Source organism: Rhincodon typus, chromosome 18 (assembly GCF_021869965.1).
Source record: "Rhincodon typus isolate 14 chromosome 18, sRhiTyp1.1, whole genome shotgun sequence".
Classification (NCBI taxonomy): Eukaryota; Metazoa; Chordata; class Chondrichthyes; order Orectolobiformes; family Rhincodontidae; genus Rhincodon; species Rhincodon typus.
In genome coordinates this window covers 15,706,976-15,724,025 of record NC_063349.1, presented here as the reverse complement: position 1 = coordinate 15,724,025, position 17,050 = coordinate 15,706,976, and the positions used below count along the sequence as shown (strand labels likewise).

General features: G+C 41.0%; 1 protein-coding gene across 1 annotated transcript in view; it reads right to left on the bottom strand.

Annotated features, from left to right (window-relative positions):
- parvb (parvin, beta) overlaps positions 1-15,694 on the bottom strand; it is a 61,589-nt gene extending 45,895 nt beyond the window's left edge. The window contains exon 1 of the mRNA XM_048607447.1: positions 15,510-15,694. Coding sequence (XP_048463404.1) covers positions 15,510-15,627 — 118 coding nt within the window. The 5' untranslated portion in view covers positions 15,628-15,694. The remainder of the gene's footprint in view (positions 1-15,509) is intronic.
- Positions 15,695-17,050: the final 1,356 nt, after the last annotated feature.

The following is a 17,050-nucleotide window of genomic DNA, read 5'->3' as shown; positions in this document are numbered from 1 at the left end:
CCCTAAGTGAATGTTAAAAAAGTTTACACTTCTTTCCCAGAAATATCCTTTACAGATTCACAATTCAGGTCGAGTGTTACTCCTATCTTAACTCTTATTTCTTGATTACTGATTATTTCCAATTTTGATGTCTAAGAGAATTGTTTTGATTACCTAAACCTCATCTGTTCTGACAGTTTGAAATTTTCTACATAAACTGTCTCAGCTCGGAGACTTCATGATCCAAAATTCTTCTGAGGTGAAACTGTTCTCCTGAAACCTACAATCTGTTCTAATTTCTCAATGTCACGTGTTCAACTTTATAAATCTATTTACGCCACTGTTAGGCACCTAAATCACAGGTCTACTTGGAAAAAAAATGTCCTTAGTTCAACATTCCAAATGACTTAATTTCTTGGAAATGCCACATACCTGCACATACCAAAAAGTACGCAACTATTTCCACTACTTTAAAATACAAATTCCCAAATGATGATATTATACACTTTTAAAACTTTTTCTCTAAAGAATAGTGAATCTTTGAGAAGCAATTTAATTTTCAATTCAAAATTTCTTGTATTTCACATTCACATTGATATATTTAAACATGATGATTTTCATTAACAACCATATTGTTCAAAAGTTCATTTTGATTATAGCACTTATTTTCATTGGCCTTGACAAAGCATCCAGTAAACGATTGGGGTGATCGTTTTTGCCTTTCACGTGAATGTTTTTAAACTGAATATTTGTTGTGTTAAATCCTACAAAACAGCCTTAAGTTTTTGTCACAGAGTCTCTTAAAAAAAGATCCATGATGCAAAATAACTCTGCAGAATTGTTAAGTGTGCCACAGACATGGAATTAACCATATTGTCAAACACAAAGTGGAGAACCGTGAGTCCATAGCAGGTGATGCAAGTTGCATGAAGTTATTGCAATAACTCCTACCATTGCCTAATGTTAAAGACAGAAACAGAAAGGTGGTAAGCCACATGGCTGGACTCAATACTTGAATCTCAAGCTAAGAGTTCTGACCTCAATGTTCCAAATCCCTCTGAGCGGCTCTACATCAGTTTGGTGGTGCAAGAGCTTAAACCTTTGAATGAATCGAGTTGGATTGGTTTCTTCTTCTGGGTAGTCTTGTGATGCTCCACCACCAATTGGACATTCATGATACAGCTCCTCACTGAAAACAATCTATTGGTTTGATCTTTACTATTCCACTAGATGTGGAAGATCTTTACTATTACTATCTTTACTAGTCCAGCCATGTGGCTTACCACCTTTCTGTTTCTATCTTTAACATTAGGTAATGGTTTTAAGAGTGTGTATCATTTGCCATTCCTAGATTTTTATGTGAAGTACTTTTAGTTGTAATAAATTGCTACGTGAAACAGAAATAAAACAAACAGTGTCAGAAGTTTTTGTGGTAAATGTAGCTCGGCGGCAGTAAATTGAAGGACAGATCAACTGGGCGGAGTTATTGCAATAACTTCATGCAACTTGCATCACATGCTATGGACTCACGGTTCTCCACTTTGTGTTTGACAATATGGTTAATTCCATGTCTGTGGCATACTTAACAATTCTGCAGAGTTATTTTGCATCGTGGATCTTTTTTTTTAAAAGAGACTCTGTGACAAAAACTTAAGGCTGTTTTGTAGGATTTAACACAACAAATATTCAGTTTAAAAACATTCACAGCTATCTGCTCTTTGCTTCAAGCAGAGTCCCCGTGCATGCCTACCATGCCAGACTGATGGTGTCACCCCTCTCCAGGAGCACTCCCAGACCTCACTGTCCAATCTCCAGCCATCGACTCCTCACACAGGGCTACAGGGTTTTATTTTACAATTCCATTCCCTTGTTTCTCCTCCAGATTGTAACTTCTCTTCCTGGTTGTTTCTGAACCTGTTGTGAGGTTATAGGGTTAAATTCCCTCTTAGCTTTGGTTGGTTTTTGCAGTGTGGGGGCTAATCAGTGGCCAATCCCAATCTGTACTGATTCCTGCTGTCTCCAAGGTTTATTCCCCTCTGGGTTTGGAGGTGGTAAGATTGTTAGAGGAGATTGGGCTTAAATCTTAGACACTGATTAGATTACCTTGCTTTTTTCATTTCACTCAAAATCAGTCTATTGTTAATAATTTGTTAATTCTTGTTTGAGCTTTAAACCTGGCGTGTATTACCAATTATTTTAAAAGTCTGGTTTGGAACCATGGGGTCAATTTTGAGGGTCATTGAATACTTTAATTTTACAGTGTTGCCAATCCAGGGACAGACAAATTAATTTAATAGACTGTCTCCAGGTTGCAACAATATAACCACTGGCATCTACCAAGCAATGTGGAAGATTGCTCAGGTATGTCCTGTACACAGGATAAATCCACCCCGGTCATTTGCTGCCACAAGTACTCTCAATCATCAGCAAAATGATGGAAGGGATCATTGATTACACTTAACAATAACCTATTGTCCGATGACTAGTTTGGGTTCCACCAGAGCCTTGCCTCATTAAAACCTTGGTCTAAACAGAGACAAAAGAGCTGAACTTAAGAGGATTTGAGGGTGACTGCATTTGACATCAAAGGCAGCATTTGACCACCCCATTAAGGACTCCTAGCAAAACTGGATTAAATAGGTATCAGGGTGGGGGGATATAAATGTCCTACCAGTTGGAGTCAAACCTAGCATCAAGGTTGTGGCCATTGGAGGTCAATAACCTCAGTCATAGGACATCACTGCAAGCATTTCTCAAAGGTAGTAGCCTAAGCCCAACCATCTTTAGGCGCTTCATCAATTACCTTCCCTTCACTGTAAAGTCAGAAATGAGGATGTTTATGGATGATTATACAATAGTTGGCATACTCAAACCGCTTCAGTACTGAAGCGGTCCATATCCAATTGCAGCAAGACCTGGACAACGTTTAGGGTTGAGCTGATAAGTGGCAAAAAACTTTAGTGTCACACATGTGCAGAGCATTGATCATCTCCAGCAAGAGAAAATCTCCCTTTGAGCTTCAAAAGCATTCCCATTTCTGAATTCCCACCATTAACACCTGGGAACCACCAGTGACCAGAAACTGACTGGACCAACCATTTAAATACTATGGCAACTAAAGCAGGCCAGAGGTTAGAAATCTTGTGACATGCAACTTCACTTCTGACTCCTCAAAGCCTGTCCATGATCGACAAGGCATAATTAGGTGTGTAATGTAATAGTTTCCACTTGACTGGATGTGTACAGCCCCAACAATTGTTAACACCTTCCAGGACAAAGAAACCTGCTTGGCTGGCACCCATCTAATATCTTCAATATTCACTTCCTCTGCTAAGGATGCACAGCGACAGTAGTCTGCACCAGTCTACAAAAGGCACAACAATTTATCAAGACTCCTTTGACAGCATCTTTCAAGCTCACAACAACATCTACTGCCTAGAAAGACAAAAAGACAGCTGATGCACAGAAAACCACCACCTGCATGTTCCCCTCCAAGTCATACATTATCCTGGTTTGGAACTATATTGCATTTTTAAAAAAAAAAATTATGCCCAACAAGAACTAGGGAGACAACATATTTAGCTGAAGCCAATATTAAATTACTTTGTTCATACACAAACATAATACTGAAAACTTTCAAACAGTTACAACTCCTTCATAAAATGTGGCAACGTTAATACACATGGCATTCTTAAAATGCTCAGTCATTGGTTTGACAATATATCATCGTCCCGACTACTTGAGCCTTGTTACCACTGCAACTTGAGTATTTTCTCTATTATACATGGTGCAATTTCTTCATTCCAGAAAGCATAAATGAACAGAATACAAACAGCTAGCAGAAACATACTATAAACATAGCATATTGAAACCTGAAATGAAAGACTTCGACATAGTTCCCCTATTAATGCAGAAGTTGTGAGAGTGCAATATTGTACACTAAGCCTTAAAGTAACACCACTGAGCATTATTAATAAAGTAGACATGTATCCATTTAAACATAGTAAGAACTGCAGATGCTGGAATTAGAGATAACAGTGTGGAGCTAGAGGAACACAGCAGGCCAGGCAGTATCAGAGGAGCAGAAAAGCTGACGTTTCGGGTCAGGACTCTTCTTCAGAAATTTCTGAAGTTCTGAGGAAGGGTCACCTGACCCGAAACGTTAACTCTGACATTTTCTTCACGGATGCTGCCAGACCTGCTGAGCTTTTCCAGCAACTTTTGTTTTTGTTCCCGATTTACTGCATCTGCAGTTCTTTCGGGTTTTTTTTGGTCACTTCAAGTTGCTCTAAAACAACTAAGTGAAAGTGCAATGTACGAAGACAAAAACACAAAATGTAATAAAATCGGATTACTGACTCATGTTTGTTTTGCAGAATATACATGTAATAAACAGAAACTCTCACCTGCACGGATACAATGCTGTAAAAATACCGATTTCTGGAGGATTAGGCACTGAAAGAATCTAATGACTAAGATTTGCTGTAAAGACATTATTTTTGCAAAAATATACTGCTTCGAGGTGTCTACTGACTTCTGACAGAATTTAGCACATTTTCGGTACATCTGCGATGGGGCGTGCTCTATCAGGCATCTCTTCTATACATTCAAATTCTCTCCAGGTTGGTACCTCTTGCTGTTTAACTTCTTTTATTACCTTGTTTGCAGACACCAAGACACATGGGTTCCTGTGCCTAGTCTGTACTATATTCCTTGAACCTGCTAAGCTACAACCTTTTTTGCCTTCTACCTCAGTACTGTTACTGATTGATATGTCCCTCCAATTAAAAGGGATAACACAATGTGGAGCTGGAGGAACACAGCAGGCCAGGCAGCATCAGAGGAGCAGGAAAGTTGACGTTTCGAGTTGGGACCCTTCCAGCATCGGCAATTCTTACTATCTCCAATTAAAAGGATTGTTTTCGATTGTTTCTGATCTCTTTCTTGGGGCATGTTCAGTCTCAAAGCTATTGCCCAAGCTCATACTGCATTTTCAGCAATTTCCATTCTGGTCCTTGATATTCCACATCCATGGCTTTAACCTCCTTTCCTTCATCCTGAACATTCAACTAACTGTCGTAGTTTCAAGTAGCTTTACTTTCTCTCCGTACAATAGTCCTATTTCTCCATTTATCTGCTGCTTCTGGAAAATGTGACTTTAATACCCACTTTTGGTAGTTGTCCTTTGGGACCAGTAACACCCACTCTTAGCATCAGACTGATCGGATCTTCATCAAGCTGTCAACTGCTACAGTTTGATCCTCATTGCTGTGTAACATGCCCATGGGAGGTATCTGGCTCTTAGTTACTTACTATAAATCTTTCAGGATCTACACATTTGTAATCCATACGGAATAACCTTGAATAGTGTAGCCAATCAATCAATCAGTCTGGTTCCCATGCAGTGCAATTATTATTTTCCCACATTTATCAACCTTTAATGGGACTTCCACTTTTTAAGTTTCTCTTTATTATAATAAACGATTTCTCCCCAATTGAAGCAGGTTTCAACAGCCTCATGTAATGCCTTAAAGCTTGCTAATTCTGAGAGTTTGGCATTATCAACTTCAGCCTCTAAACAATATACAAATTCTCAAAACAAGACAGCTAATTGCAGTCCATTCTCATTCTGGGTCCAATCACTTTTTACTTAGAGATGTTTAAGACATCTAACCAAAATTAACTGACATGGACTATATCCTCTGACTATCGCAATACTTTAGCATAGATAGCCCATGCTAATACAGACAATAACATACGTTTTGGCTAATATTCCAAAGTTTTATGAACCATTGATGGTTCCTTTGCCACATGGTGCTAAAAGGGTTTTCGGTTGCCGCACTCGTACATATTCATCTTATTATTCATATTTGTACACAAATCTCAAGAACGCAAGAAATAGGAGCAGAGTAGGCTATTCAGCCCCTCAAACCCACCACACCATTGAACAAGATCATGGCTGATCTGTCCCAAGCTTCTACTATTCTTAAATGTCAGCTTTGCAAAGCTGTCAACTCTCTGGTATTTCAAAAATCTACCTAACCCCTCCAAGTAGTTTCAGTGATGTAACCTCCACAACACAGAGAAATACGCACATTCACTACCCTTTAGAAGTTGGCATTCCTTCACATTTCAAATGAATGCGCCCTTATTCTTCTTTTAGTTCATCCATGGGATGAGGCCATCAGTGGCTAGGCCAGCATTTATTGCCCATCCCCAATTGCCAAGGGCAGTTAAGAGAGTCAACCACATTGCCGTGGGTCTGGAGTCACACGTAGGTGGGAGGTGATGGCCTAGCGGTATTATTGCTGGGCTATTAATCCAGAGACCCAGAAAACATTCTGGGGACCCGGGTTCAAATCCCACCTCGGCAGATGGTGGAATTTGAATTGAATAAAATATCTGGAGTTAAGAATCTAATGATGGCCATGAATCCATCGTTGATTGTCTGAAAACACATGGCCTACGTGTGACTCCAGACCCACAGCAATGTGGTGACTCTGAACTGCCCTCTGGGCAATTAGGGATGAGCTATAAATGCTGCCTAGCCAGCGATGCCCACATCCCGTAAATGAATAAAGAAAAAAGGCCAGATCAAGTCGGATGGCAGTTTCCCCCTATAAAGGATATTAGTGAACCAGATGGCTTTTTCCACCAATTGGCAATGGATTTGTGGTTATCATTCAATTTTTAATTCCAGAATTTTATTGAATTCAAATTCCACCATCTGCCGTGGCGGGATTCAAACCCGGGTGCTCAGGACATTACCTGGGTGTCTGGATTAACAGGCCAGCTAAGGTTTTGGAATAGATCTGTAGCTCGGGTTGTGGGTGTTGAGGTTGGTTGGCTTGCCGAGCTGGTCTGTTGTTCCGCAGACGTTTCGTTACCGTGCTTGGTAATATCCTCAGTGCAGCCTCGGTGTGTTTTCCCACCTGGTTTTTAAACTCTGGGCCAGCGATAATACCACCCGGCCGTCACCGCCCCATATTCTGTTATTATGCCCCTTGTTTGAAAGTCCCCGACTAGTAGAAACATCTTCTCAACATCTAACCTGTCAAGCTCCTTCAATCTTGTATGCTTCAATAAAATCACCCCTCATTCTAATAAACTCTAATAAATAAAGACCTATCCTGTTCAGATGTTCTTGACAAGTCAATCCTTTCACCCCAGGAATCAGCCAAGTGAACCTGTTTTGAATACTCTCTAATAATCCTTTTTAAATACCGGGTCCAAAATATACCCAACACCACAACTGTAGCTTCACCAACATCCTGTATAAGGGACAAGATTTCCCTAATTTTAAATTCCAATCCCCTAGCAACAAAGGCCAAATTTTCACTTTCTTAGTTACTTGCTGCACCTGCATGTTAATATTTTGTGCTTCACGCACAAGAATACCCACACCTCCCTATGATGCACTCTGTTTGGAATCCCTCTCTACACAAATAATAGTCTGCATTTTGATCCTTCCTACCAAAGTGCATAACCTCACACTTGCCTATATTAAACTCCACCTGCCAAACATTTGGTCACTTACTCAACCTATCCATACTCTTTGTAGATTCTTTATGTTATTGTAACACGCCCTCCTACCTATTTTTGTGTTGTCAGCAAAGTTGGTTGCATTTACACTCCACTTTCTCCTGCAAGTCACCAATACAGATAATAAGTAATTGCTGCCCAAGGACCAATCCATGTGAAATTTCACCAGTTGCGTATTTCCAACCAACCTGAAAAAGATCCATTAATCACAACTCCCTTACATCTGTGTTAACCAATCATTTATCCAATCTACGAGCATTTTCCAAACAGATGTTAGGTTAACTGAACTACAATCTCCAGCTTTCGGTCTCTCCCTGTTCTTGAATAAAGGCATCACTTTATCAGCTTTCCAATCCACACTAACCTGCTCAGAATCTAGTGAGATCCAGAATGTGTCAACTCAATGCACTATCACTAACACTATCTCTTCAGCCACTTCTTTTGAAACAACTGAATGCAAGCCAACAGGTCTTAGCATCCTGTCTGCCTTTAGTTCCATTAGTTTGGTGAATACTCTGCCCCTCATGATAGACGCTGTTACATGATCTTTCCTCCCATGACCATTCTCCTTGTGTTATCTTTGGGATATTTATAGTGTCTACAAATGTGGAGATTGATGCAAAATATTCATCATAATTATCTTCCATTTCCCTGTTCCCAGTTGTCAATTCCCCAGCTGTATTCTGCAAGGGTCCCACAGTTGCTTTAGCTACTTTTTTTCTCCCCCCCATATACTCGGAAGGTTTTGCTGTTTGTTTTTAGATTTGTTGCCAATTTATTTTTGTAATCAAGTTTCTCCCTCCTTATAACCCATTAGCCATCTACTGCTGGTTCCTAAAACGAAAATCCCAATCCTCTGACCACTTGTTTCCATTGCTTTGTATGCCTTAGGTTTTAATTTTATACTCTCCTTGGAAACTTGTTGCTAAATCTGCAGAGTGTATTTTGTTTTATGCCACACTTTCAAATTAACAGACACTACCTCAGTGAAAATCCTTGCTGAGGGCAGACCATGACATGCCATGATGGCATCCTTTGTTTTTTTTTTAAAACAAATTTCTCATCTATCGCATTTCTTTTCTTAGCTTATTCTATTCCTCATTCCCGAATCTTTTACTTTTTTTAACACACCTTTTTGAGGACAGATCGGCAGACTAAATGTTTTAATATAAATTATCTTTCTACACCCCAATCAATATTAATAACTCCTCCAAAGAAATGAAACAAGTGTTATTTTCCATTAAAGCACTATAATACAGCCCCAATTGTGATAATTTCAAATCATTAGACTTTCCAAATACAGCAGCTTTGTTATTTTCTATATTCAACCTCATCGGCACTTTTTTTATTTAAACTAATGGAATTGTTAACAGCAAGAGTATTTTACTGGACACTACATCAAGACTAATATAATGATAGACTCAAGCAGCTGTACAAGAAATAACTACAAACTTTAAAAACAGCAATCACCCCCCAGATCTGAAATTGGTGGAACTTGAGTTCCTTTACTCTGATCTGATCCTTATTACTCAAAGTCTAGGAACATTTCAGCCAGTCTATTCCACACAAGCTACATCTACTATCTAACACTGCACAATGCTGACACCATAACTCACCTCCTGACTCCCTAAAGCCTGTCCACAAATTAAAAGGCACAAGTCAGGAATGTGATTGAATATCTCCCACTTGACAAGATAAGTGCAGCTCCAAAAACCCTTAAAAAGCTTGACACCACTCAGGACAAAGCAACTTGCTTGACAATATCCACAAACATTCAATCCCTTTACCACCAATGCTCAGCACCAGCAGTGTGCACAATCTACAAGATACATTGCAGAAATTCACCAAGGCTCCTTAGATAGCATGTTTCAAACCCACAACCACTGCCAGCCAGAAGGACATGGGCAGCAGATACATGGGAACACAATCATCTACATGTTCGCCATCCTGACTTGGAAATATACTGCTGTTTCCTTACTATCACTAGATTAAAAATCTTGGAATTCCCTCCCTAATGACACTGGTGGGTATGTCTACATCAAATAGACAGCAGCAGTTCAAGAAGGCAGCTCACCACAAGGTCTCAAGTGTAACAACAGACGGGCACAGAATGCTGGTTCAGCCAGTGATACACCTATCCCCCAAGTGAATTTTTGAAATATTGAAAGATTCTGCCAGAAGCACATTCAATACTGCGTTTGAGCAATGCCTTCCCTTTGATGTCGGCTTTTGAATCTTCTGCTTTGTTTTTAGTTTAAAAAAAATCTATTATACCATTCAGGACGCTTCATGGTATAATGGTATTTCGAATCGCACCCAAAACATTGAGCACCATTTCTTAGTTTATTATATCACTGTTAGCCTCAAATTCTCTCACTTCTCAAAAATGTCAAAAACACTTGTTTTCTTTTCTCTTGGTTAAATGTTTTTTGTACTCTTACCTATGAGCTTATTCTTCAGTCTCACCAGCCCACGAGCACCGAGTCCTGCACTTTTTGTAGTAGGGCTGATTTCCTCATTTGTGCCACAAACATTGTAGGAGGAAACACTTTTATAGAATTTTTCTTAGCATTTAAGAAACATTCATTAGCCAAGTGCATTTATCTGCAAATTTAAATCCCGTCAGAACTAGAATTTGTGTAAACACGATATTTTTGCACAGTCTAATGATGGAAATGCCAGGACTGGGGAATTTCTAAATAGAATGTATGCAGTCTGGCATACAATCTTTTGAATTCCAATATGTACTCTATGGAATTATCACCTTTTCTAAATTTGTCAAAATCTGCGATAATTCATAAGCAGATTGTCAACCTTTTTTTTAGTGTTATTTATGAAAGTTAAATACTTTCGCCAAATCTTCATTCATGTCACATCATTGATGTCCAATTCTGAAAAAAAAAATTGATTCTTATCTACTTGTGTGGTCGTGAAAAGCCAAGGCCATGCCTTGTCCCCTCTTCAGTGAAGAACCAACACAGGTTCACATTGCTATTTCGTTCTTCCACTAGTCTGAGGTTTTTTATCCCCCTCAATCACTCTTGGGTTAGAATAATACTTAGCTTTCAATCATGAACCCACCGACAGTTAACCATCTTCTGTTACCACTATTAAACGCAGAGGTTAAACACTGAAATCTAGGCATACACTATTTCTAGTCAAAGTTTAATTCCAGCTCACACATCACCATAACACAGACACCACCGATACTTGTTCCCTATTTTATTTACATGCAATTCTCACTCAGCTATCCTTTAATTATATTATAATCCTCACCAGCACCCTACTTCAATTCCAAACATCCCTACCAGGCATTATGAGATGATAACATTTAACACCAGAACATGGGCTCTTGTGGTGCAGTTGTAGTGTCCTTACTTCTAGACCAGGAGGTCCAAGACCCAGCTGCTTCAGAAGTGTATGACTGATCTTTGCACAGCTTGATTAGAAAATATCTTTAACACCAGAGTGAACCAGACTTGGTTGCATCCAGTCCATTCACCATACGCTTCTGATGTGCCCAATAACTGGAAGATTATCAGAGTGTATAACATAACCACAAATTTACTATAATGTTAAAAATTTCTCTTTTTGGGACGATTATTTGAATTTGAAGTTGGACTGCTATTGAAGTCTACAAGGAGAGATTAGCAACTTTAAAAATAAATGCAGCATATTTGTGAGCTGCACAACATAATGTTGCTTTTTGAAGCAGTGACGAGGGAAGAGTTCAAGACAGAGTAGCACAAAGAATCTTTTGAGTTAAGGAAGTTCTGCCTGACTACAGCGTGCTAAAAGCTGCAACTGGCAGCAAACAAACAAGGCAGCAAACAAAAAACACATCCAGAGCCTGCAAAATAAAAGCGTCCATCTCCCTCTTCTCATGTTGAGAAAGACAAAACAAAAACTAAAAAAACAAGAAAATTTGAAAGAAAGAATATTGACAAAAGACCTAATTTCACCCAACCAACCATCACCCTAAGCACAATAGTATGTCATCACTGAAAAATTTTTAAAAAGATGAAAAATTTGAAAAAAGACTGTAGTAGATGAGTAAACCGACTCTTGAAATCTGGACTGATGATAGTTGGAATTTTGTTTACCCTGATGTATTTGTTTTCCTCCACAGCCCCTTTTTATTTTGTCTGCATTAATCACGATTAAATGTTAAGACCCTTTGGGAATCTTAAAGGGAGCTTAGTTTAAGCTGCATCATGGCACATTAGAAATCACTCCTCTTGTTCTGCTTTTTGTTAAAATTGTGTTACAATAAAACGTTATTTTAGTTCATGATAAAACCTGGCATGAATTGCTTTTGTCCTAAATAGCAGTCAGTCAGTCAGGCAAACCCACAACCAGTACCTTTCGAAGGATAAGGACAGAAGATATATGCAAACACTGTCACCTGCAAATACCTCTTCAAGCCACTCACCATCCTAACTAAAATATACTGCCTTTCCTTTGGTGTCATTGGGTCCAAATCCTGCAATTCCCCCTCTAAATATATTGTGGGTCTACCTATAGCACATGGACTGCACCAATTCAAGAAGACAACTCACCACCACCTTCTTAAAGGCAATAGGGACAGGCAATAAATGCTTACTCACCCAGCAATGCCCACGTCCTACAAACGAAAATGGTCATCTTAGTGGTCTAGTTGGGATTTTATACATTTTGGAATAGCAGTGGACATGATTAACAGCACACTCTTCACATTTGGATTGTAAGTGTACAAAGCTACATTTATGACAAGAAATGCACGTAAGCATTAAACAAAAAAAATTTTTCCAGGTACAGTAAACTGGCTGAGTTGAAAGCAAACCTTTCTGAATGAGCTTAATTTTAACAGTTAAAGTAAAACATGAACTACAGGCACTACAGAATCCCTTCTTTGCATCTTTCCTCACAGTGAAAGACAAACAGTATACCAAAAAGTAGCGGGGAACCAAGGAGTACTGAGATTGAGCAACTTAAGTTAAATATCCATAAAGAAAAAGCAGCAGACAAACCAAAAGAACAAAATGTTGAAAAATCCGTTCAACTATATCTTCGAGTCCTAAAAGAGGTGGCTGCAGAAACAGTAAATGTATTGTTTGTAATCTTTTTTACCTCCATTTTTAAATTGTCTGAGCCCAGTGGATTGCGAAGTAGTAAATATTTTCAACACTATTCAAGAAAGGAAGGAAGAGAAAAAGCAAGGAACTACAGACCAGTTAGCTCAACTTCATTATTTAGGCGGTTATAGGAGGGCATTAGAAAATCATTATATAATTAGGAAAAGTCAACAGGGTTGCCTTAAAAAGAAAATCATGTTTGACAAAATCTACTGAGTTTTTTTTGAGACAACTGGCACGGTTGATACGCAGGAATCAGTAGTAGTAGTAGGCCCGAAACGTCAGCCTCTCTGCTCCTATGATGCTGCTTGGCCTGCTGTGTTCATCCAGCCCTGCACCTTGTTGTCTCAGTAGTAGTAGTGTATTTGGTTTTATGTAAAGTATGTGACAAACTGTTACATGAAATACTATTAAACAATATACAGGCTCATGCAGTTGCTACATTAGAATGGACAGATATTAAAAAAATTAAGCACTTTCAAGTTGGTAGAGTATAAATAGTGTGTGCCACATGGATTACTGCTGGAACATCAGTTATCTACAATATTTATTAATGACTTTCATATAGTGGCCGAGAGTAGTAAATCCAGATTTGTTGGCATTACAGAGCTAAGACAGACAATAAGCTATAAGGCAGGCTCCAAAAAGCCTTCAAGGGGATTGAATGGTTAAGTGAGTGAGTAGAATTATGAAGTGAGGTCATTCACTTTAGGATAAACAAAATCAAGGGACTGTTTCGATAGTAGGAAACTTTTAACATTTATATTCAGACTTTTATGCATTCTCATATAAAGGAACAAAGTTTGAACGCAGGCACAATATGCAATCGGGAAGGCAAAGAGCACCTGGGTTCAATTGGTGGAACAGTAAGGAAATCTTGCAATAAAATTGTACAGGTTTTGGTGTCACCACAACAGGAACAGCAAGGTCAGATTTTGTCTCCTTATCTGTAGCTTTTAGACTTACAACGAAATGAGAAGTAAAAATAGCATGTGACCACTTAGATTTGTCAATCAAACCCAGTCAAGCCTTAAAAATAAAACTTCATCCACTTTACTAACTCCTTCCACCCCAACCTCATGTTCAGCTGGACCATTTATAATACCTCTCTCTCCTTCCTGGACTCTTCTATCTCCATCTCTGGTGACCTCCTCCAAACTGATATCTATTTCAAGCCCACCGACTCCCACAGCTACCTAGACTACACCTTCTCTCACCCACCTTCCCGCAAGAACGCAAATCCCCTACTCTCAATTCCTTCGCCTCCGCCACCGCCACATCTGTTCCCAAGATGAGGCGTTCCACTCCCGAACATCCCAGATGTCCTCGTATTTCAAGGACCGCAACTCCCCCCACCACCCCGCCTCAGTGGTTGAAAACGCCCTCGACCGCATCTCTGGCGTTTCCCCCACCTCAGCCCTCACACCCCCTCCCTGCAATAAGAACAAAAGTCAGAATTCCCCTTGTCCTCACGTATCACCCCATTAACCTCCAGATTCAATGCATTATTCTCTGCCACTTCCACCACCTGCAATCTGACCCCATTACGAAGGATATATTTCCCTCCCCACCCTTATCTGCCTTCCGGAGGGACCACTCTATCCGCGACTCCTTCGTCCTCTCCACGCTCCCCACTAGCCCCACCACCCCTGGCAGCTTTCCTGCAACCGCAGGAGGTGCTACACCTGCCCCTACACCTCCCCCACCCTCGCCTCCATCCCAGGCCCCAAAAAAAAACCTTCCACATCAAACAGATGTTCACCTGCACATCAGCTAATGTGGTTTATTGTATCTGCTGTTCCCCATGTGGCCTCCTCTACATCGGTGAGACCAAGCAGAGCTCGGAGACCGCTTTGTAGAGAACATACACTCGGTTCGTGACAAACGACAACACCTCCCAGTCGCGAACCACTTCAACTCCCCCTCCCACTCCCTGGACAGCATGTCCACCCTGGGCCTCCTCCAGTGTCACAATGATACCACCCGGAAACTGGAGGAAGAGCACCTCATATTCTGCCTTGGTAGCTTACAACCCAATGGTCTCAACGTGGACTTTACTAGCTTCAAAATCTCCGCACCCCCAACCTCATCCCAAGACCAGGCCCCCCATCCCCACCTCACTGACCTGTCCGTCTTCTCTCCCACCTACCTGTTCCTCCCTCCTCACTGACCAACCCCAACCCCCAACCCCACTTCCTAGCTACACTCACCTTTACAGGCTTCATCCCCGCCTCCTTAACCTGTCCGTCTTCTCTCCCACCTATCCGGTCCACTATCTACCTGCTAGCACCGCCCCCCCCTCCCTATTTATTTCAGAGCCCCCTTCCCCTCCCCCATTTCTAAAGAAAGGTCTCAACCCAAAACGTCAGCCTTCCTGCTCCTCTGGTGCTGCCTGGCCTGCTGTGTTCCTCCAACTCCACACTGTGTTATCTCTGACTCCAGCATCTGCAGTTCTTACTATCTCTAAAACAAAAAAAAATCAACTTTTGTTAAACCTAATTTGATAGTTAAACTCTTTTTTACAGAACGAGTGTTTTGTTAAATCCAGTTTAAAATAACGTTACCTTCAGGATTAGATCTGTATGGGAATAAACTGCAAAAAAGGGTAGCTCAATAAATTCAAACCAAGAACCAACCTAAAAGGAGAAATATTTTCAATTGAATTGAACTGAATCAAACGCGGTGAATGAATTAATTTTGCTTTTAAAAGTAAAATAACAGAGGCGTAATCAAAAAATCCCGATGAAGTCATGCAAAGAACTGAAGCTGTTGAAACTATTTTAATTTATTTGCAATAATTTCGGAGAGGAGTGAATCACTGACTGCCCACTCAGTTTGATTCCTGGACAGTATTCACCGTGTCCCTTTGCTCACCTTCTTTAGCCTTTTTCTTCCTCACCAAGGTTCCTCCAAGCTTTCCCAAGAACGATTCGTCCTTCTTCATTCTGCCCGCTTGCTGCACATTCTGTGACCTTATCGGTGTGGTAGCCATTTCTCCCGTAGCCAATACTGCGGTTCGTCTCCAGGACCCGCAGCCACAGCCACAGGATGTGGCTCACCGCCACCTTCCCCTTAAATGGTCACATTCCCAAGACAGCGCCCCCTCCGAAGGGATGTCTGACCGCCACCTCCCCATCAACAGTCACATTCCCAAGACAGCGCCCCCTACGGCGGGATTTTCTGAAGAAGGGTGCAGGCCCGAAACGTCAGCCTTCCTGCTCCTCTGATGCTGCTTGGCCTGCTGTGTCCATCCAGCTCTACACCTTGTTATTCTCTCTGGCGGGATACGGCTGAGCAGCAGCTCCCCACTCCCTGCACCACCCCCCCCACCAAACCAACTATTCCCTCCCCAAACATGGTCACATTCCTAAGACAACAGCCCTTCTACGAGCATGCAGCTGACTGCCACCTCCCCTTACCACTCACATTTACTCAGCCTGGCCAAATGCCCAAGGCTATGCCTCCTGACTGCTTCCTTCCCCCCCCCACCAGGTCACATTCCACAGGCAGCACTACCTCCTACAGACATGGCTGATGGCCACTTCCCTCTGCTCTCTTCACCCCGCTAAGGGATGTTTGTATGTTTAAAACAGTGCTCCTCCCTGAGCACAATCATGGCCACGTTCCCGAGAATCAGAGTCAAACAACACAGAAACAGACCCTCTATTGGAACATGACTGATCACCTGCTCCACCCCAAAAACAGACGTGCCACATTCCCAAGGCTGCTCCTGGAAGTAGCTAGGGACCGAATCTCCCTCCGCCATCACACATTCTCTCTCACACCCACACACACACACCCTCTCATCTACTTAACCTCGTTGCCACAGCAGCTCTTCCCATGCCTGCAGAGATCCACTCACCTGCAATTACTGGCTCAACTCTTGTCCTCTGTTTGTCTCTCTCTTTCACACTCCCTCCTGGAATCACAGGAGCAATTTTGGTTCCCATTCCCTCAGGAAAGTTATACTGGCATAGGAGACATTCCAGAGAAGCTACATTAGATTGATCCTAGGCATAGAGGGATTTTCTTATGAGGTTAGATTAACTAGTTTGTACTCATTGGAATTTAGTAGGTTGAGAGAAGACTTCGTTGAAACATACAAGATTCTTATGATGCTTGATAGGCGAGATGTGGACAGGTTGTTCCCCCTTTTGGGACAGTTCAAGACCAGACGGCATACATATTCTTGTAGTAGGAGTCTCCCATTTAAGACACAGATGGGAATCTCTTCTCTCACAGGGTTGTGAATCTGTGGAATTCTTTACTGCAGAGTGTGATTGAGACTTAATTGTTAAGAACATTGCAGGCTGAGAAAGACAGATTTTTAATTATTAAGGGAATCCAGGGTTATGGAGACAAGGTAGCAAAGTAGAGATAAATCAGCTGATCTCATCATCCTTAATTCATCCACC